Here is a 22,495-nt window from a genome sequence, read left to right on the forward strand (position 1 = left end):
CTGCCTAGCTGCAGCTCCTTCGTTGCAGAGATGTAGCTGGGTAGCTCTCGCTGGTGGGGAGCTGAGCCGAGCCCAGTTGTGGCTCCCCCCCGCTGGGCTCCATGCTCCCCTACCTCCCTGCCCCCACTGGGCTTCCCTGTCCCCACTGGTCTCTATGCCTCCCCTACTCCCTCCACCCCCACTGGGCTCCGCACCTTCCCTATCCCCCCCCAGCTGGGCTCCGTGCCAACCCACCCCACCCCCTGCCCAGGCTCCGTGCCTCCCCTACCCGCCCACCCCACCAGGCTCCACATCTCCCCTGTCTGCCCCCGCTGGGCTCTGCACCTCCCCAGGAACCAGAGCTGCCCAGCTACTCTTGCTCTGGGGAGCCCAGCAGCTCCCTCACAGTTGAAATGTGATCAGCTGTTTACATCCCTAATTGAGACCCCCAGGCCTGTCTCCGTTTGAAGCCTCTGGCAGAACGATTCCAATAGGGGCATGATTGTGCTACGTTGCATGATTGTGTGAGTCTTGGGCCCGAGAGAGTCTGTCAGGGAATTTAGGCCTTAAACTTGTGTTTTGTTGGAAAAACTGGCTCCACCAACTGAGGTCAAACAGCTTCTTTCTCCTGACATTTTTTCCCCTTAAGTGTTAAATAAGTACCAATTGTATGGGCGACATTCTCTAGCCTGTTTTATGCAAGAGGTCGGACTAGATGATCATAATGGTCCCTTCTGGCCATAACATCTTCCCTTGGGTGAAACTGAAACTCAGCAGCCTTGTGATCCTAGATCACAACCAGAAAGTGAAACTGGCACGTGAAACTGACTGGCCCACTTTTACTGGCTGTGAGACACGAAAAGGAACCTGGTCGAAATGAGACTGAAATGTTCTTCGTTCTAAGCGATGGGCAGGTTCCAGTGGGGTTAAGGCAGGCACCTGGGCATTATAAATGCAGGTGGGTGTTCACAGATGCCTGCAGACACTGCAGGGGGTAAAGGCCCGAGGGCCTTTCCTTAATCCCAGTTGGGCAGCAGGTTTAAATCCAGGTGCACTGGACCTCGCCCCCTCTTAAAGGGGCCAGTCATCTTGTGACAGTAACACATGTAAGGGACCTGTGTCCTGCAGGAAATCAGACTAGATGATCACGTTGGTCCCGTGTGGCCTTAAAATCCATGTATCTATAAGGGCAATTTGTTGGGTCCAGCGGCTCAGTCCTGCAAGGTGCTGAGAACTGCATCGGAGCACGTAAGCCTCTGCTTTGCTGGATCCAACGTGCTCAGCGCTGGAGCTGGGTGGGAAACGATTTTCTCATCCCACAAAAGTTTGCACGTTTTTGGCATTTTTCCCTGTTCCAAAGCAGGATGAAAAGTCAAAATCTGGAAAATGTTCACAGACCAATAAGCCGGGAGAAACAATGTGGTTTGGGCCAATCGAAATGTTTTGTTTCAATCAGTTCAAAATGCTTGATTCTGATTTTAGCCTTTTTCATTTTTTTAATCTTTTTTTTTTGATAGCATAAATTGGCTAAAATTTTGAACCAGAAAGTCATTTCAAACTGAAAAAAGGGACCTTTCAACAATTTTGATTTTTTTTTTTTGCCCCACGGCTGTTTTGAATCAGAAGAGTCATTGACAGTAATCCGTTCCCATGGACGCTTTCAATTTTGACAAGAAAATGTTTTGTTGGAAAATTCTCAACAAACTCCGCTCAGCACCTTGGAGACAGGATTGGGCCCTATGGCTTTATCCTGTTTTGTAACCATATTTACTACAATGGCACCGTGTGTCTTGATTGGAATGTGACAGTCGTTAAAGAAGCACACTACCTCTTTCCCCCCAAAAAAGGAGACAGATTATTAAAGGCAAAGGAATACAGCCTGCCCTGGAGAGGGAACATCTGCTAAAGGGACAAATTTAGGACTCCTAATACCGCCTTGCTTAGATAAATGGGTGTCAGAGTCTCTAAATTGTCCCTGGTTGTGTTTTTTTTTTCAGGGATGCTAATCCTGCAGGGTCTGGTATAGTCAGGTTGCATGTGTCAAGAGAAAGAGCCTGGCTCTGTTAATAGATACCGCTTCTGTTTCCTTTACAAACCCGGCTGTGGAATGAATACCATTGAAACTGACACTGTTCTGGAGTTGCACTGTAATGCAGCTATTCCATGAGCAGATCCAAAGGTTTGGGGGAGGCCGTGAAACCAGATTACCCAAAGAGTGCAGCAAATCCTGTTTGCTAAAGCCCCATTAAAATAGTGTAGCAGTGGGATGTCTCGGTTTCCATCATGGCCTGATTCCTGAGGGATTTTCCCAGCAGCTTCCTCCTGTGTTTCCTTTATAACCAGGGGGATCAAAAGCTTTCTGCAGTAATGCCCCTCTACAAACAATCGGATTGCCTCTCTTAGGTTGGGTTGTAGGGCAGCGTTATCCTTGTTTTGCTGATGGGTAACCCAGGCACCGAGACTGCAATCTACCCAAGGTCCTGCAGACAGGCCAACTCTTTCAGAACCGGCTGGTGGTTTTGGGTGCCGACTTTGAGATGACTTAGCCTGAGGTAGGTGAGAGTTATTCTCATTCAGCCAGTGAAGGAGGGACGTTTTCCATGGTCATGCAGCAAGAACATGGGAGGAGAATCCTGACTCCCAGTCTCGTTCCCCTGCTCCAACCACTAGACACCACTCCTCTCCCAGGCCATGAACAGAACCTAGGAGTCCTGATTCCCAGCTGCCCACCTCTAACCTACTAGGTCTTGTGGCTTCTCCCAGAGCTGGGGGATAGAACCCAGAATACTGTGGTACCAGTTTCCAGAGGAAATTAGACAAATGCAGATTCCAGCCCTCCTTGGGGCTCAGCCCATGTCGATTGGATATAGCTCTTTGGGCTAAGACCTGTCTTTGTGTTCTGTGTTTATACAGCATCTAGCACAGTGATGTCCTGGTCCCTGCTGGGGCTTGTAGGTGCTACTAAGAATAAAATACTCGAGGCTCCATTTCTAGAAGCGCTGGATGCCCAGAGCTCCCATAAACCCTACCTGGAATTGGGAGCGCTTGACACCTGAAAAAGTTGGGCACTTAAATTCAAGTCACATCTGTAAATTTTGGCCGGTTTCCGAGCTAGGCCTTAGATCCCAGCTCCTGGTCTCAGGTTTAACCTGCTGTCCCTCAGACATTAGGTCTCCTAGCTAGCCGTCCGGTGAGGTAGGTATCTTCTCCCCTTTGTACAGCCGGCGGAGATGAGGTTAAAGGGACACTGTCAGTTTCAGACCTGGTCTGTGTTTAAAAGCAGTGGATTTAAGGCCTTTTCCGCAGAGAGGCTTTCAGCCATCGGAGCAGCAGCCCGGCAAACCTCTCAGGCAGCCTCCACTTCCTCAATGCCAGGCCAGGTTGGCCTGTTGTGAACCGTGGCTCGGCCTGTCAACGTGATGAGACTGCAGTGGTGCAGTAATGGGCAAACCCACTGTGCAGACAGGGCGTTGGTGCACTTCTCCTGTCCCCAGGGCCTCCTACCAAATTTTGTGGTTTTAATACACATGGTTCAGCAGATCAGCCACTGCCCTGAGAATCAGGACACCTGGGTCCTGTTCCTGGCTCCGCTACTGACCTGCTGTGTGATCTGTAAATCACTTCCCTGCTCTATACCTCAGTTTCCCCTCTTTGTCTATTTAGACTGTGGACTTTTGTGGGCAGGGATAGTCTCATTAGGTGCTGCAGCACCCACCATGATGAGGGCCCCTGTCTTGATCAGGGGATAAAGAAGATCTGCAGTGCCCGGTGCAATGGGACCCTGATCTCGCCTAGGGTCGACACAGGCTGGGGCTGTAATCTTGGGCAGAGTCTGTAGGCACTGCCATAATATCAAGAAATAATAATAATTTTCCTGTTTTTAAAAAAAAGTCTCTTTGCCTGTTGTGGGTTGACAGAACCCAGGCAAACCAAGGTGGAAATTGACTCCACTGAAACTGAGCAGATAGCAAGTGATGTCAGACGCACAAAGCAAACAAACTGGGAAAGAACAGCGAGCGGCGTTAGGTGTCTCTGGTCTCGGAGCCAGAGTGACCCCAGGCGTTCCCTGCATCAGAGGCAGGTAACGGCTTCTCAAACAGAAGCGAAGTCTTTAAAGTCTCCTTGAAATGAACAGGGCAAAAATCCTCCCTTTGTGAAGGGTGAGATGCTTTCCAACCTGCCTCTGGACAATGCTGGAGACAAAGGGGGACTTGAAATTGCAGCTCAGCTTCAACTATTTCCCCTGCCAGTCCAAAGCAGGCCAGTCTCCAGGGCGGCGTGGCCCAGGGGGAGTGGAAGGATTGGTGCTGTGCATTCCAGCAGCTAGTGGTATCTACACAGGGGTTTGCTCTCTGATGGGCACAGTATCAGTGATGGGACTGGCAGCAACCCCACCCTGGTGGCATGTTGGAAGCCAGGATGCTGGTCAGTAAGCAGCATGGCTGGGGTATCGCATCTCCCCTTCAGCTAGGTCCCCACAACCCTGAGCAGCATAGAGTGGGACTTGGGGCTATCAGATGCGGCAGGCAGGGGGGTTCTCTGGAGCAGGCATGGAAAGGGACCCAGGCGTCCGAGTGCCTGACTCTCTCTCACTCCCACAGCCCTGCAGCTCCCCCTGGCGAATGATGGCAGCAGCCGCTCCTCTTCCTCGGAGAACTCTCCCCAGCACCACACCCACCAGCCGCGGCCCCGCCACATGCTGGGCCTACCCCAGCCACCCTTCACCATGCCCAGGAGCATGGAGAGGTAAGCAGGGGGGAAAGGAGGCTACGCCCTGAGTGGTGGGGATGGGGCTGAACTAAGGAACCAGCTGGGGCTGCTGTTCTGGCCTGGCTAGCTGGCTCCCCCTGCAGGGTACTGAGCGTAATGCAGCTGCTGCACCAATCGCCTATTTTGTGCGTCTGTTGTGTAAACTTGTGTTGAGGGCCCGCTGGCCTGGCTAATGAGGTGGAGTGGGCCACCCGGCTCAGGCAGTCAGATTTTCCCCCTTATTCTTGTGGGCTAGGCGGCTCACTGAGCTAATCCCGTGCCACCTACTAGACTTGATGGGCCTGCAGTTACAGGAGGGTTGGGGTCCTCAGCCAGTGCCCAGCCTGGACTGTGACCCGGCCCCCAATAACTGTAAGGGGAGCTCCTCCTTCTCAGAGCCCTCAGCCAGAGTCCCTTGACTGGGATGTTGTCTCCATCCAAACTTTCTCCACTTCTCTCTCTAGTATAGAGATAGATCAGAAGCTGCAGGAAATCATGAAGCAAACGGGTTACCTGACCATAGGAGGGCAGGTGAGTTGAAAGAAGTGCGAAGGGCAATGGATCATATTCTCAGTGCTGCTCCATCAGTGCAGCTGTAGGTACCAGCTAGTGCAGAGTATCCCTGATTTGTATCAGTTTTCCTATCCTAAACTATTGTGTGGCACTGTGCTTTTAAACAGCTGCCAGGTTCCACCCCAGAGGTGGCTGCATTTCAGTGTTGGGCAAGTGATCCCTGTTCATTGCTGCTCTGCACGGTTAAACAGCTGCCACATCCCACCTCAGAGGTGGCTGTATCTCACTGCTGGGTGAATGATCCCCATGTGGCATTGCTGTGCAGCCAGCTGACACAGCAGAGATGGCTGCATTTCAGCAGGAGGGGGTGACGCCTGTGTGGCATTGCCATGCAGATATTAAACAGCTCCCAGGAGTGGCTGCTCTTCTGTGTTGAATTTGGTTCTGACCTGAGACAAAATCCTCTGCCCCAGGACATGCTGCATGAGGGCAAGAAGTCCTCTCACCCCCCACTTGCTGCCCCTTGTTGGGATGCCCATCCCTGCAGGGAGAGGGGAGTTGAGGATACCCTGCCCTTTCGATCTCCATTGTGGGTTAGAGAACAGGCATGTGGGGCAAGGGGGAATCCAGTGTGCCAGTCAGCGAAGCCTGGTGCCCCAGTGGCTGGCATCCCTCCCATGCAGATTACCCTTAAGAGTTGTCCTCACTCAGTGTGGTCTCCTTGGCCCCGGTGTATAGCCATGGGCTCTGCTGTACGGCCCCTGCTCTCACCCTGTGTGTGTGTGTGTGTCTCTGCAGCGGTACCAAGCAGAGATCAATGACCTGGAGAACCTGGGCGAGATCGGCAGCGGGACGTGTGGTCAGGTGTGGAAGATGCGGTTCAAGAAAACGGGACACATCATAGCCGTGAAGGTGAGCATTGGGGGCAGGGCCTTAAAAACAGAGAGAGCATGGGGTGAATGGTTCCATCAGGAAGAGGGGGGTGTTGTTGAATGGAGAGAGCAGAGGACAGAGGGTCAGGATTCCAGGGCTCTGTTCCTAGCTGTGGAAGGGGAATGGTGTCTAGTGGTCAGAGCAGGAGGGTGCTACACGTCAGGATTCCTGGGTCCTATTTCCTGCTCTGGTAGTAAAACTGGGGGGGTCAGGGATGGCCTTCTGGGTTCTCTTTTTGCCTCTGATTGGGGAATGGTGTCTAGAGGTTGGAGGAGGGGGACCTTGGAGTCAGGACTCCTGGGTTCTGTTACCAGCTCTGCCACCGACTCCGTGTGACCGTGGGCAAGTTACTGCCTGTGTCTGTGCCTCAGTTTCCCCACTGCCGAACTTGGGATAGTGCTACCCTACTTGGGTGGAGAATCATCCGCCTTAATTACCAAAGGGTTATACGGTCCCCTGCGTGGCAGGGCAGAGCAGGTGTCACTGTTCACCCCCATAGTTGGGGTTCAGCCCATAGAGCCGCTCTGAAATCCCCGCCTGTTGTCTGGTCCCCACAGCAAATGCGTCGCTCAGGTAACAAGGAGGAGAACAAGAGGATCCTGATGGACCTGGATGTGGTGCTGAAAAGCCATGACTGCCCCTACATTGTCCAGTGCTTCGGGACCTTCATCACCAACGTAAGAGACCCCTGCGCTCACGCTGCAGCTCTCCCGCTCCCCCTCGTGACTGGACCCCCTGGTGACAGCCTTGTGCTATGAGAGCTGGGTCTTCCGATCCAGGCAGCCAAGGCTTGTGCTTTTAGAGAGGTCCCAGGTTCGATTCCCGCTGTTGCCGACTCCCCCATGGGGGTTGCGACATTACTCAAAGCCACCACCTCCATCTCTAAGAGGACGGCCAAGCGCACGTCACTCCCCATGGTAACCTGGCCTTGGTCTCCCCCCCACGCAGACGGACGTCTTCATTGCCATGGAGTTGATGGGCACATGTGCGGAGAAGCTGAAGAAACGCATCCAGGGGCCCATCCCCGAGAGGATCCTAGGGAAGATGACGGTGGCGGTGAGTTCCGATGGAGCGAGGTGGGGGAAGGGCAAGTGAGGCTGGATGCAGCGTGACGGGCACCTGCCATACCTTTCTCCCATGTGAACAGCTGGGAGCAGCAGACGCACCAGCAGCCTCCCCTGTTTGGCAGCTGGGCTGGCTTTGCACAGACGGGGTCTATGCTGGGAAAGGGGCTCCCGGAGGGAGAGATCTCTCACTTCAGGGGCTTGTTCCCACTGATCTCTGCACAGCACCCCATGCGCACTCAGGGCCCTGATCCTACAAGCCAATCTCAGTAGAGAGAGGGGCTGGCTCCTGCCCTCTCCAGGACAGGAATTCTGGGATTGATGGGCCTAGATCTGGGTGCTAGGTGTGCTCTGTGCAGAGCTGTGTAGCAAGGGGCTGACCCCACCCTGCTGCATGATGTGGTGCCTCTGCATACAGAGCTTGGGATCTTTGGCTTTTCTAGCCGGCCCCTCCCTTTGCTGATCCTCCCAGCGTGACGCCAGGAGGCAGGTGTGTGCGATGGGCTGACCCTGGGTGACACTGTCTCTAACAGCAAGGGGTGGCCCTGTCCTTTCAGATCGTTAAGGCGCTCTACTACCTGAAGGAGAAGCACGGCGTCATCCACCGAGACGTCAAACCCTCCAACATCCTGCTAGACGAGAGGGGGCAGATCAAGCTGTGTGACTTCGGGATCAGCGGGAGGCTGGTGGACTCGAAGGCCAAGACCCGGAGCGCGGGCTGCGCGGCGTACATGGCGGTGAGGGCTGGGCCGGGCCATGCAGTATCCTCCCAGATAGGGTGCTGCTGATCTTCAGGCTGCCTGTGCGCTAACTGGCACCGGCGGATGTGGGGTGTCTTGGGATGGGGCCCCCTTTGCTCTTGCCTGCTGTGTAGGGTGCGGCTTGGTCAGTGTGGGGATGGGAGATCTCTGAAGAATGGCCGGCTGAACCATCTCCAGTGTGGCACTAGGGGGCGCTGTCCTGCTTGAGCTTACATGTGTGAACCAAGATCCTGGCTACTTGTTATTGAAGACCCCTGCCCTGGATCCTCAGCTCTGTTGGTTTCAGTGGATCTGTGCATATTTATGCCAGCCAGAGATCTATCTCTAATGAATCTGTGGCCCGTTTATACCAGTTGGGGATGTATCCTCAGTGTGCTTGGCCTCATTTCAGCCAGGCAATTCCACCGCTTACCCCCAAATTTAAATTGGTTAAACAAGTCCTCTTGGCTTCGCTGATGCTTCTGTTGATCATAGATTCGCTTCTCTACTACATTGCAGCATTGCTGTGCGGCTCTTATGCATCTGCCCCACTCCACCCCAGAGCTGGCTGCCTATCAGTAGAGAATGGTGTGATTCCGTAATCTCAGTCAGTAATTGGGATGAGCTGTGCTTGGTGAATGTAAGATCCTAGCCACCAGGTGAGCTCCATTGGGCTGAGTGTGTACTGACTTTTCTTTTCCAGCCCGAAAGGATAGACCCTCCTGATCCCACCAAACCAGACTACGATATCCGAGCGGATGTGTGGAGCCTGGGCATCTCCCTGGTGAGTAAAGTCCGTTCTTGATTTTCTCATGCAAAACGCTGCTTTGAACCCGGTGCCGAGATTTGCCACGAAGGCCTCAGTCATCTTGAAACACCCAAAGTCCCAAGATCTGTTCCCTGGACATTCTCCCTGTCACTGCAGAGCAAAGGCAGGGCTGATCTGCTGCTGGGTTTTATCTCCAGCTGATTGGCAAGTTCTCACCTGCATGTTTTTTCTGTCAGAAAACACTGATTCATCGAAGTGGAAACTTCCCACAGGACTATGTTAGGATCAACAAATTTTCTGTTTAATCCCCCTCCCCTCCAAAAAAAATGCAACAAAAAGGTTTTGAAAATGTCAAAACGTCCCATTTTGATATTTCAGTCCAAGTGGCTTTTTGTTTCGAAACTTATGTTATTGTATGTTATTTTGAAAAAAGATTTAAAAGGTCCTAACCGAAGTGAAATGTTTCAAAGTTATCAAAGTGAAACTTTTCTATCGACCCAAAATGATTTTTTTCAGCTTTTCAGTTTGCAAAAACCTTTGCAACTTTTGGCTTTTTGTCCCGACTCAGATTCAGAAAAAAATTTGAAATCTTGGTAGAGGAAATTCTATTCCCAAACAGCTTTACTTTTATCTTTGGCCAACTCAGTGTCTCTTTGCCTACTGAGGAAGATGCAAGGACAAGCCAATAGCTGGCTTGTGTGGATGTGGGATGCAGGTTTTGGGACAGCCCTGGGATCTGTCGTAAACTTTGGGCACTCCTGTTCTTAAAAGGAATTTCCATGACAAGAGGAATGCAGAAGAAAGGCTGGTCTTGTGGCTAAAACATCACCCTGGGACTCAAGAGTCCTGGATTCAAATTCCAGCTCTGCCACTGAAATCCTGTGTGACTTTGAACAAATCATGTCATCCCTCTGTGCCTCAGTTTCCCACCCACAAAATGGGGATAATGATCCTTCCCATTGTCTGCCTTCTCTATTTAGAGTGTGAGCTCTTTGGAGCAGAGACTGTCTCTCACTCAGTGTCTGTGTAGTGCCTGGCACAACAGGGCCCTGATTTCAGTACAGGCCTTTAGGCACCACCATATTGTTCCTACTAATATATTTTTTGAAGCGTTAATATTATTTTAAGATAAAAAGTTCCCCTTGCGTCACTGAAACAGGACACACAATGGCTTTTTCACTGGGGCCTTAAGACCAGAGAGCGAAACTGACTGGGAATCAAGTGAAACGGACCTGTCTGAAATGCAACATGGACCAAAACACTCACACCAGGGTGCCTGAAGTTATCCTGCTAGAAAGACCCCTCCTACTTCAGTGGGAGTCAGGTCGGTCCTTTAGATCCATAGTAATGAGTGAGCTAGGGCCAGATATCTCTTTAGCTCAACAAAGGGAAGGGGTGACTAGATCAGAGTCTATGAGTACTGAGGTGCAGCACACAAATTTGACAATAATGAGCTCTTCTGTCTAACAGACAAAGCTCTGACAAGATCCACTGGCTGGAAGTTGAAGCTGGACAAATTCAGACCGGAAATAAGGCACAATTTTTAACCGTGGGGGTAATTAACCATTGGAACAACTTATTAAAGGCGATGGTGGATTCTTCACTGACAAGTTTCAAATCTATATTGGATGTTCTTGGCTCGACACTGGATTGTCCTTTCTAAAAGAGCTGTTCTAGTTCCAACAGGGTTTATTCTGTGGAAGTCTTATGGCATGTGTTATGCAGGAGGTCAGGCTAACTATCACAAGGGTCCTTCTCGCCTAGGAACCTATAAACCTGTGAATCACACCAGGCCCTTGCCTGCATCTTTAGGCACCTAGATATCTTGGTAATTCCCTAATTAGCAGGCCCCTAATTTCCACACACAAATCTCATTGCGTTTCATGGAAGTAGCTCAGCGTTGTAGATCGAGCACATTGACTGTATCTAAGCTCCCTGATTCCGTTTTAACCCTTGCTCTTCCACCCCACTCGCTTTCCCCCTGCAGGTCGAACTGGCCACCGGTCAGTTTCCCTACAAGAACTGTAAAACGGACTTTGAGGTCCTCACCAAGGTCTTGCAGGAAGATCCTCCCTTACTCCCTAACAACATGAGCTTCTCCGTGGACTTCCAGTCCTTCGTTAAAGACTGGTGAGTGACGGCTGCGCTGCTGGGAAGCCGGGGCCCCATTCGTGGGCCCCCAAGCCCAGCAGGGGAGGTACTCATCCGCTGCATCTCTGGGGCACAGCGACATCTGCTGAGCGGCCATGCCACCGTCAGGGCTTAAACTGCTCATGAGCCTTTGCTGCTTTTGTAGCTGTGACTCAGTGAGTGATCTTCGAAGTAGAGGGCACAGGTCACCATGCTCTGGCCAGGGGTGCATTTAGGGAGGGCGGGGGGCACCTGTACTGTCCCTGAGTTTTGTACCACAGCGGAGCAGGGACACTGTTTCAGTTTTTGGTAGGCATCCCCTCCCCTGCCCTGCCTAAATGGTGCCCCTGCGGGCCAGCTCCGCAGCGCAGCGTGTTGGGCTTGTGCTGCCAGACCCTGTTCCCTTCTCCGGGGAGCAGCACTGGCCGGGGCTGTGCTTCACAGCGGGAGAACTGATCATGGTGCTGCAGGTGCTTGACAGTGGCTGGTGGGAAGGGCAGAAGGAGGACAGGTTGGGTGGCTAGTTCCCTGCGAGCTACATGCAGCTGCTGGAGTTAAGAGACTGGCTGCACTGAGTGCCTGGGGGCTGGGGGCGGTGCAGAGGTTAGGGGTTAAGGAGGGGCACAGGTGGGGAGTACAGATTAGGGAGAAGGGGATACATGAGCGTCAACATAGTGCCAGGAGGATCAAGGGGTGCACAAGTTGGCCCATGTGATGGCGCATACATGAAATGTGCTAGGTGCTGTACGGATCTGTGCCATAAGGGACTGAGTGGACGGTTAGCTTAGGATGGAGCGGTTGCTTTCCCCAAACACGCTGTCTGGCCACACACTGCTGGCTCTGCTCATGCTCCCTCAGCTGTGTGCAGGGCTGAGCCCTGGCAGGACCGCGTCGCCAGCCTGGGGCCTGGCCCTTCCCAGCGCTGAGGGAGGGAGGGCACCTGGGCTCAAGGCTCATGTTAAAGTTGCTAATCACCACTTACACCCGCTAGAGGCTGTTTGGAATTTAAACGATTCATCCCTGGCCAGGGGGGGGGTGTGAATGAGCCAGCGGGCTGCGCTGCATAGCCGGGGCTCTTGGGAGGCCTGGCTGAGGACGGCCCTGACACGCACCCACCTGGCACTGCTCATGCCACTCCCAGGGTTGGTGCCATCCTGGGGCCTTTGCTGCAACCGGCGCTAACCTCTGCCCCTTGGCTGCTGACAAACCTTTGACCCTGACACAGCTGCAGGGCAGTGGCACAGAGGAAAGGCCTCCTAGAGCCCCACATGGCAGCAAGAACCCCTGGCTCTCACCTCCAGGGACCGGGGAAGTCCAAGGGTGGAATTCCAGCTGAGGGGTCTGGAGACTCAAGCTTTTCCCAGCTGCTGATGAAGGGAAGGGCCCCTGTCGCTCACACCTGGATTTCAGATGACAGCGGCCAGCTTTTATTTGTCCCTGTTCTGTTCTGTAACCACCTTTTTCACTGCATTGAACAGTGCTGGGCACTGGGCCGGCGCCCCTCCTTGCCTTAACGTTCAGGCCCTATGCATGATTGCCCTCCCGGAGTCCGGGCATTCGTAGCACTGGGGGTTGGGATGGCCCAGCCTGCTTGGCACAGGATACAACACGCACAGGGGATTTGGGGCTGCGGCATCTGCTAAGACAAACTGGCTGCGTGTACACGGGACAGGACAGCTGGGGTGGGGCCGTGCCAGTAACAGGTAAATCGCCATCTCTACCCTTGGCAATGACGCTTCCTAGCCAGATGCTTGGTCCAGGGGGTTAGGGCACTTGCTTAGGTCCTAGAGACCCAGGTTCAAATTCCTGCTCTGGCCCAGCCTTCTTGAGTAAGGCTCTGGGCCTGCCCTGGGCGATAGGGATAACAAGGCTTCCCTCCTACTGGAGGATTGTGAGGATAAATGTGTTTAAAAAAGATTGCGAGGTGCCCAGATCCTAGGGTGATGGGTGCCATCTCAGCACGTACCTGGAGAAGGTGAAATCTCTGCACATCGGCACTGAACTCCAGCCTGCCCGGTGCACAGGATGCTGTTAGCGCTGTAATTCCCAGGATCTTGGGCGCTCAGCGTCACAAGCTGCTCTGCTCCCCAGCCTGTGTTCTCATGCTACTGAGCAGCCCAGTCTGCGCTGCCCGGCAAGGCAGTCTCCCAAGGGAAGCAGCAGAAGCCCAAGTGCTTGAGCCCGTCCTGTGCTGGTGACTGGTGTGATCGGCTAGAGGTGGGTGGGAAAGGCCCATGTGCTACGCAGCGCTCGGTTCCAGTGATAATGGACAAACCCATTTCTTGAGCTTGGCTGACGCCTAGTGGCTGAGGTTATTCATGATCCTAAGCCCATCGGGTTGTGTGCGGAGATGTCCAAGACTCTTTGTTTTCTCTCTTTTTAGCCTTACTAAAGATCACAGAAAGAGACCAAAGTACAACAAGCTACTTGTGAGTATCTGACACGGAAACGCGACCTCCTTTCTCCCCGAGCTGCTGGGGGAAATGCCCCCAAACAAGGCCCCAGCCGTCATCTTCTGCCCCATTTAATGTTGTATGGCGTGAGCCCAGCAACAAGTATACTGACGGCCCTAGTGTGATACCACACGCTGCACACGAGGTTGGGGGAGGCCTGTGGGCTGCTGAGAGATCTCAGCCAGCAGTCAAGCTGCAGTGAATCAGTCGGTCTATTTAAACACTTGCGCCTCTGCAGCTCCTGCTTCCAGCTGAATAAGCAGCAGATGTGAAATGTAGCATTTTCCATCTCCGGGGAATGGGATCTAATGGTTGGAGCAGGGGAATTGTGAGTTAGGACTCCTGGCTTCTATTTCCAGCTCTGGGAGGGGAGTAGGGTCTAGTAGTTAGAGATGGGGGACTGGAAGTCAGGAACCCTGGGTTCTATTCCTGATGTGGGGAGGGAAGTGGGATCTAGCAGTTAGGGATGGGGAGTGTGGGAGTTGGGACTCCTGGGTTCTGTCCCCAACTCTGGGAAGGGAATGGTGTCCAGTGGTTAGAGCAGGGTGGGGCTGAGAGTCAGGACTCCTGGATTCTGTTCCCACCTCTGCCACTGAGTTTCTGTAATGCCTTGGGCAAGCCTGTTCTCTTTGCCTTGGTTTCACTCCTATTGTAGTCCTTTTTCTTTAATATGAGTCCCCCTCCTTTGTCCACGGTGCAGTCCTGTATTCTGCATGTCCTTAAGGGGCGTGTGTGTTTGTGTGTCCTGACTACATGTCCCTAAGGGGTGCATGTATGTTTTTGACTCTCTCTCTCCCATGGGAAGGTGTCCCCTGATTCCATCTCCCCTACGGAGTGGATGTGTGTTTTTTGACTCTACCTTCCCCATGGGGTATGTGTGTGTATCCCACTCACTCCATTTCTGCTAGGGGGCTGCATCTCCCCTCCAGCCCTGTCCCCCCAAGATGGTATGTTCTCCCCCTACTCCCCACCATCTCCCACTCCCGGGGGTGTTTATGCTCCGTGTCCCTCTGGCTTCCCTTCCAGGAACACAGCTTCATCAAGCGTTACGAGACACTGGAAGTGGACGTGGCGTCTTGGTTCAAAGACGTCATGGCCAAGACAGAGTCGCCCCGCACGAGCAGCATCCTCAGCCAGCACCACTTGCCCTTCTTCACCAGGTAGCCACACGGCCAAAACAAGGAGCCAGGGAGGGGACCATGCCAGCGAGAGCTTACGGCCGGTCACCGCCGCAGGATGGGGACGGGGTGGAGACCCAGGGCCATCGCCCTGCCCCACCTTTGCAAAAGCAACTCTTCGGAGGCTTGGTTGAACCGTTCCTTTCACCTGCCCTCCTCGCTCTCTCCAGTGTCAGCAGGGGATGTGGGGGCTTGTTTGCGTTCTCTGGAATGTGGGTTTATTGCTTCCATTCTGCTCGAGTCCTTGTGTCTCGGGCACCAGCGAGCCGAAGAAGACAAGTCCCTTTCCATCTCTAGCCTATGTCCCTTGGACGGGAAGGCTCTTTCCAGCTCAGCCCTGCATCTCCAGCTGGAAGAGAGAAGGCCCTTTCCAGCCCTGGCCTGCATCACCAGCCAGCTGAGAGAAGGCTTTTTTCCAGCCTGGCCCTGCATTTTTAGCTGCATGAGAGATGGGCCCTTCCAACTGGGTCCTGCGTCTCGAGCCAGATGAGAGGCGGCCTGTTCCAATCCTGGCCCTGCATCACTAGCTGGATGAGTGAAGGCTCTTCCCAACCCTGTCCCACAACCTCCTTCAGACAAGAAGGCTCCGCTGGGAACCTCCCTTGGCCCTCCGAGGCAGCGTGTCACCTGTTTATGCCTCTCTCTTCACCACGCCCCCCGCCGCCCCCTGAGCGACTCGGGGATGGGGAAGGGGAGGCTGGGACCCTCACTCACGCACTGTGAACAAAGACACAAATCGTGCAAAAGAAAAAAAAAATTATTATTTTTTTTTTTTACTACTTATTTATTAAGTTTGGACTCTGCGGTGCTGCGGGCTCCCTGCCGTGCCCATCCGCCAGCCACCTGCGTTGTTTTACGGCTCTTACTTTTCTCTCGTGTTTTGGGATTGTATTGGGGGAGGGGACATGGTGTGGAAGGGGGCACACGGGGAGCGCTGCTTCAGACTTTAACTAGGAGCTCAGCTCTTGCTCTGTTCTCATTTAATTTTATTTTTCCTTGGGGGTGGGGCAGGGGTAGGTTGGGGGATTATTCTTGCTGGAAGCAGTTCAGCTGAAGTGATTTATGATGATGATTTTTTTAATTCTGTTTTTGATCTCAGGGGATTTCCTGTTTCCTTATTTTTTTTTTTTTTTTGAGTGCGAACAAAAGTTTTTTGTTTTTCCTCTGTCCACGGCTTTGTATTTACCAAAGTGATCACTGGGCTGCTGAGCGTTGGGAGAACGCGCCGACGGGCGGCTGCATGTGTTTTTTCTTTTGCTATTTAAAAGGAGGGAGTGAAAATACAAAAAAAAAGAAAAAAAAAGTAATTCTAGTGGGTAGAAACAAGTGTTTGCAGCCTGCATTCTCCTCCAGCCGTGGCAGCTGCGCAGTTGTAAAAATCAAAGACACTAATGAAACTTGAAGTTGTTTTTTCCCACCTCCTTCTTCCTTTAAATCTTGGCAGAGCCCTGGGTTTATCAAGGCATGTCCTCAGCTGGTGTGAACGGCGTAGTGGACATCAGTGGAGTTGTGCTGGTTGAGCACAGCTGCTGTAAACCAGTACATCCCTTCTGGCTTCAACAGAGCTCTGCAGGTTTGCGTCCTCGGATGTGAATCAGGGCAGCCTTGACATCGGTGGAGCTACGCTGATTGACAGTGGCTAGAGAAGGTCAGCCTAGCTCCACCAATCTCACCAGTTTACGTTTGCTGAGGATTTGGCTGCTGATTGGTAGCATGTCACATCGTTGAAAGCCTGGGGGGGCGTCTCAGGGGGATGGGGCTCTGGCAGAACTTTTTTCAGGGGGGGCTTGTTGATTGTTTGAGTTTTCACTTTCATTCTGATTTGTTGGGGAAGGCAGGTGCCCTCAGCAGCTTTGGAGGTGGGGAGAATAATCCTAGAAGCCTGTGGGATGAGGTCCGGTCTCCACCTCCCTTGACTCAGCCTGCAGATGAGACCGTGTAGCTCCCGGGGGACTGCTGGTGACATTCAGCCTGTTTTTAGCAGAGATCTCGGCTTTTTGCCTCCAGAAGGACTTGTGTTTAGCTTCCTCTCCCAGCTGCTGGCTGGAATGTAGTATTCGCTTCCCTCCAGTTTGGTTGGGTTAGCCTCACCATTTCCCAGCTCCGGACAGGATTGGGCCCTGCACAGCTTTTGCTGCTGGTTGGGGAAGCTGTACCTCGCTCTGACAACGCCCCAGGTGCTCAGATCCTGTGACGACAGGCGTGCAGACAAACAAAGTTGCTTTATAGATCCAACCAAAAAAGAGCGACACAGAGACGGTCAGGTGCTGAGCAGATTTGGGCTGCAAGGTTCCTTGAGATCCTGAGGCTGGCTGGCAGCATAGAATCATGTTGCATTGTTGGCCCCATTCCTCCGGTCCAGGGATAGACGGAAACCTCCTAGTAAGGATGCCCACAGGTGGCAGGGTGGAACCGCCATCTTGCCAGGCCTGGTCTTTTCTGTCCAGCCACTCAGTGCTCATCGTTCTAAGAAAGGGAGGTGGAGCCTCGGTGGGTGGAAACGTGGGCACAGCTGCCTAGCAGTGTTTTGCACAATGCTCCGTTCTACCCTGGGTGGGGCGCACCCGGGAGAGCAGTTAAACATCTGGGTAAAGGAAAGTGTGTATGTGGGGTGGGGGTGGGATTGCTGGTCTGGCTCTGCAAGGAGATGCCAGAGAGCATCCGGGGCAGAAGGGTGGGCATAGAGACCAGCAGTTATCGGCCATTGGGAACGGAGCATTCTGCTGTCCCACCAGGGCTGCCAAGATAGGGAGGTGGGAAGGATCTTCCAACCCAAATGCAAGTTCTGGCGCAACACACCCCAGAGGCCCCTCCTTCCCCACAAACAGGAGTAGGATAGGAGAGACACCCTGCACTAATGCGGCAGCAAGGCCACCCATCGGATTGATGGGGTGGGAGGAAAAGAGGATCCCAGTGTAAGCAGAGGGGATCCGTATCTCCTCCCTGGGCCTTCTGGTTTGGATGGGTCTACAGCTGTTTGGATCGTCAGTGGCTGGCTGTTAATAAAACAGAGGAGGAGCTGAGAGCAACTGGCACCGGAAGGGAGGGGAGCCCTGAGCTTCCAACGCACAGAGCAAAATCAGGTTGTTGAAGAAGCTGTAAATGCCGAGCAGGATACCATGTGAGGCCATTTCCAGCTGGCTTTCTAGCCGCCCTGAAGATGAACTGTGGCCCGAGCCCTCCTTTGCCACCCCCTCCCATTTTTCCACAGAGGACTCGGTGAAGACTTCCTGCAGAACCATCAGCCGTGGTCATTCCACCCCTCTGAGAATCTGGAGCCGATGGGCATGGCACTGCGGAAAAGCATGGCAACTCCCAAGCCAGCTGTGCTCCATCCTTGCAAAGAAGACCGCCCTTGGGAGGCATTAAGGAGTGCTTGGTGTTGAATCTGGCTCTGCCAGTCTATTTCCCCTCGCATCAATCCTGCGAAGAGTCACCATCACCAGCAATTACTGCAGTGGACTTCTGCAAGAGCGTCCTGCAGCTACAGTTTAACTTATCCTCATGATGTGGCCTGCATGGAATTTCCTGATGGGAGATGGAAATGATGGGACCAGCCGTAGGTTCTCAGTTGTATCTTCAGGAGTCTAAGTTCTAAGGGCTATAGATTATGGCTTGTTCTGTTTCTAAATGTGGAAGAGGCCTTCAGTCTAAACGGGGGGAACTTTGTTCCAGTATGGATGCAGAATAGACTCAAGAGAGTCCCTGTGGTAGGCCGATGGCAATAGGAGAGGGCCCTCTGGTTGCCCTTTTGGACGCTGCTGCTGATTGGTGTAGTGGTGCGTTACGAGACATAAAGGGAACGGGTTCTCTGGCCTCAAGGACTTGCGGTCTAAGGCAGATAAGATAGATGGGGATGAAACATGAATTGAAAGGAGGGTGTGGGGAGAGCATGGCTGACGGAAAACGAGAGAGGAAAGATTTCTGGCACAGAAGGTTGGAGGGGTTTGTTCCTGTGAATAGGAAGGTACCATGCATGAGACGGGGAGGCTGTTGTGAACTTGGAAGCAAAGGACGTTGGAGATGGCGGTGAGTTTTAGGCATGCTCCGGTTTGGAGGCGGAACAGGTAGCGCTGAACCTGCGATCTTGGCTTGCTGAGGCAGTTTCGAAAGTTGAAGAGCAAACTGAGCCAGAGAGGACTGTACAAAGGGGAGATTAAACCAGGGTGGGGAGCAGAGCCTGATGGGGTACCCAGCAGGACCCCAGTCGGAAACCATGGAATGTAAAGCCCTGTTTTACCCTCCAAGGGTTGGGTCTCTTGGCCCAGTGTCAGTCAGTGACAGTCAAACCACCCATTTGCAGGAAGGTTATTGGTGTGCATTGGTTGTCCCTGCCCCTTTGAGCTGCCTTTTCATATGATGCACATAACATCTTCCATGGCATTTGCCACATGCTCCCAAGAGTATTTGGAGTATTGTGTCCAATTTTGCCGCCGCCCCCCCCGGAAGGATGTGGACAAGTTGGAAAGAGTCCAGCGGAGGGTAACAAAAATGATGAGGGGGCTGGCGCACGTGACTTATGAGGAGAGGCTGAGGGAACTAGGTTTGTTTAGTCTGCAGAAGAGACACACTGAATGGAAGGCGTAAAGAGCTTAATCACTTTAACTTAACGAAAAGAAGGTTAAGAGGTGACTGGCCATGGTCTATAACTACCTACCCAGGGAGAAGATTTCTCAGAACAGAGCGTTCTTTAATGTAGCAGACAAAGGCACAACGAGATACAACGGCTGGGAGCTGAAATTAGAAAAATTCTATCTGGAAATCAACGCCCAGCTTTTAACAAGGATGGGGAATTAACCAGCAGAACAACGTGCCAAGGGCTGTGATAAATTCTCCGTCATTTGGAGTCTCTAAACGCAGATTGGACGTCCGTCTAAAAGACGCACTCAAGCACAAGTCAGTGGGCTGGATGCAGGAATCATTAGGTGAGGTTCTCTGGTGTGTCTCATGCAGGAGGTCAGACTAGGTGATCTGATGGTCCTGTCTGACTCTATGCTCTATGAATAGCCAGAGGGGAAGTAGATTGCTAGTGGCAAAGGATCTGGAGGCCCAGCATGCTGTCTCCCACTGGTTCAGTGGGGATTTGCTGCAGGTTGGCAAAGCACAGTGGGATGGGTGAAGAGCAGAGGTGAGGATCATAGGTTTGAGTTAAAATGGCGAGTGAAATGCAGCCCCCGTGCAGGACAGAGCAGCGGGGACGGAGTTGCTGCCACTTCATGGGCGATAAAGAATGTGTCTCTCAAAGCTTTGGATGGTAGGATAAAGTGCAGATGGTGAGTGGATGTAAAGAAGGGATTAGAAGAGAAAAGGAGGGGAGAAGTATTTGTGGTTGACTCTTGGGGAAACTGTTTAAAACGCATTAGCAGGAAGCTGTCACAGAATAGTCTCATTGGCAAGAATCTGACTCTTTGGCACATCCAACTAACTAAACCCTCTGGCTTGCTTGTTCTTTCCCAGATCCAGCATTTAGGAGTTCTGTGCTTGTCTATCTAATGAAGCATCTAGGCTGGTGCTATGGTAGAGAGAGGTCTTGGGTGTACCATCGAATAGCAGAGCAGCAAACACAGTCCGTGAGGCAAGATCATCCCTCAAGGAACTGGTACAATCACCTTAAGAGGCTGTAAACGACTCCCCAGGCAGGGGTTCAGATGTGACAAACACCCAGAAAGCAGCCACCCAATCTGATGAGGCAGGTTTTCAGGTTGGTTTCTTGTTGCTGTTCAAACTCCTCTCGCTCTGTTTTATTAACAGCCACAGCAGTGGGTTGGCTTCATCTGACAGATGTTGATGGTCAGTATTCATTGAACAGGCAGCCCAAGAAGTTTTCGGCCCAACGATATTAGGTGTGGAAGGATTTGATTGTATGTGAATTTCAACTGACAAAGAGTCAGAGGGTATTGTTGTCTCAACCCCTAGTGTTCAAAAGTCATGGACCAGGCCCTTCAAAATCATGAGATTGGTTTAAAAATCAGGAGATGATCATTTTGGGTTTCTTTTCATTTATCTTCCAGCTTTTGAGCCTTTAGCAGGTCTCACTTTCAAGCGTTTCTAGGGCTAAAAACTAAACAAAAGTGGAGATTCTCCTGTAATCACAGGACTACAGGAGCTGGGGGCTTTAAAAAAGAGACCAAATATTATGATAAAAATACAGGACTTGACAACATCGACCTGATCCTTAGTTACTGTGAATCAGCATTGCATCAATGGAGCGATGCTGATTGACAGCAGTTGGTGATTTGGCCCCAATGACTCTAATGGACTGATAGCCATTTCCATCAGCTGGAGGCCTGGCTGAATCTTTCTTTTATTTTTAACTGCTAAGGGTCAGATTTTTTCATGTGCTCAGCCCCCCCAAAACCAGGGCCGAGTCTTCATCAGAGCACCCGGGTAGGCACTTAACTGACATGTCCACACATCCCCTGGATGCCGTTGGGCACTGAGACCTTTTGGAAATCCAGATGTTTCATTTAAATGCTGACGTGAGAGCTGAGCCCTTTAGGAAAATCGTGGCCTTTAAGGCAGTTTTTTCCAAAGGAGTCTAGGGAAAGGAGGCTTGCAAATCCCATTGGCTCTCAGGATCGGGGCCCTGTTTTGCTAGCTGCTGCTCAGACACATAGTGAGAGACGGTCCCTGCCCCAAAGATCTCTCAATCTAAATAGCCAAAAGGAGGGTGGGGAAAACTGAGAGCCCCGGACGCACAGCAGGTCAGTGACAGAGGCAGGAATAGAACCTAGCTCTTCTGAACCCCACTCCAGTGCCCCAATTAGAATCTGATGCTTCCAGCCTTACTATTGGGGCTGACCCTGCATCACTTACGTGAATGAATTCAGTGGGGCTGTTAGTATGGGCCTCTCTTCAGCAGAGCAGTTCAGCCCAGGCTTGGATCTGGCGGGTGTGTTGCCATGGTGTGCTGAACTGGGTTGCTAGATCAAAGCTGTTCTTAGCTAAGTGCTGAGAACGGATTAGATCACTGATTTTTCGAAAGGCGTCACGGATTGGAGTGGGCAGTGGGTTTGCAAAAGTTACTGGCTTCCAATGAGGAGTTGTAACCTCAAAGGTTGCAAAATTGTTTCCAATCGCCTTAGAATCTCTGACCTGTAGAGGGCGCAGTTCTACTCCCTTTCACTTCTGCTGAGATCAGGCCCAGCCTCTTAAAGGGAAACAGCCCCACTTTTCACTCAATCAATGTTTCTCACATTCCCAGGGCAATACAACCTAAATTGAACACAGACCCCCTGGGTAGGGGTGGGGCGGGTGGGTTGGCGACAAAGGCTTTGTCAATCGTTTAAACTTTGGGATGTTTTTTCAAGGAGAAGAAGAATTGCCGGGGTGGTGGGGGGTAGAAAAATGCAGTTTTATTGCATTTTTTAAATTATTTTTTTATGTTTTAATTTAGAACAAATCTCTGTTAATATTATTTTAATCCGGGCGGTTAAGTGCTTTTTAATCGCAGACCTGACATCTGCTCTTACTATTTTATTTTTTCTGTATGTGTGGGGATGTGTGTGTGCAGGTGTGTGCATGCATTCAAATGGGGATTTTAAAGGAAAAAACAAAAAACAAAAAAAAAATTCATGCCAAAGGTAGGGCAGAAAATAGCTGGATAGACGGTTATATTCTAGGCATTAGCATTTCACTATATTATCTATATATTATATACTATTATTATTATTATTATAAATTCGCATGTTAAAAAGTAATAGGCGTAACTTCTATCTTATATGGAAAGGGACTTTAGCTTTTTATCACTTGTACATTCGGTCATTCATCTGTCTTGATTCTTGGACAGCTGACCTGAAGCTAATAAGCTTTAGTAGTTTCCTCAAGGTGGGGCTACTGGCTTTGTATTTTTTAGTAGCCACCAAAAAAAAAAAAAAAATTAAAAAGAAAAAACGGTGGGTGCGATTTTCAAAAGCACCTAGGATCTGAAGTCCTATTTTCAAAAGTGACTTAGGACTCCTGTCATCATTGATGGTGAAGGGGCTTC

General features: G+C 51.7%; 1 protein-coding gene across 2 annotated transcripts in view; it reads left to right on the plus strand.

The window, feature by feature from the left end:
• MAP2K7 (mitogen-activated protein kinase kinase 7) overlaps positions 1 to 16,235 on the plus strand; it is a 37,093-nt gene extending 20,858 nt beyond the window's left edge. For both annotated transcript variants that reach the window (XM_067563809.1, XM_067563810.1), the window contains 10 exons: positions 4,581 to 4,725; positions 5,193 to 5,259; positions 6,040 to 6,153; positions 6,732 to 6,851; positions 7,123 to 7,230; positions 7,796 to 7,975; positions 8,682 to 8,762; positions 10,735 to 10,877; positions 13,261 to 13,306; positions 14,357 to 16,235. In XM_067563809.1, coding sequence (XP_067419910.1) covers positions 4,581 to 4,725; positions 5,193 to 5,259; positions 6,040 to 6,153; positions 6,732 to 6,851; positions 7,123 to 7,230; positions 7,796 to 7,975; positions 8,682 to 8,762; positions 10,735 to 10,877; positions 13,261 to 13,306; positions 14,357 to 14,494 — 1,142 coding nt within the window. In that variant the 3' untranslated portion in view covers positions 14,495 to 16,235. The remainder of the gene's footprint in view (positions 1 to 4,580; positions 4,726 to 5,192; positions 5,260 to 6,039; positions 6,154 to 6,731; positions 6,852 to 7,122; positions 7,231 to 7,795; positions 7,976 to 8,681; positions 8,763 to 10,734; positions 10,878 to 13,260; positions 13,307 to 14,356) is intronic.
• The last annotated feature ends 6,260 nt before the right edge of the window (positions 16,236 to 22,495 follow it).

Source organism: Emydura macquarii, unplaced genomic scaffold (assembly GCF_026122565.2).
Source record: "Emydura macquarii macquarii isolate MOO-44397 ecotype Brisbane River unplaced genomic scaffold, CSIRO-AGI_Emac_v2 contig_2617, whole genome shotgun sequence".
NCBI lineage: Eukaryota > Metazoa > Chordata > Testudines > Chelidae > Emydura > Emydura macquarii.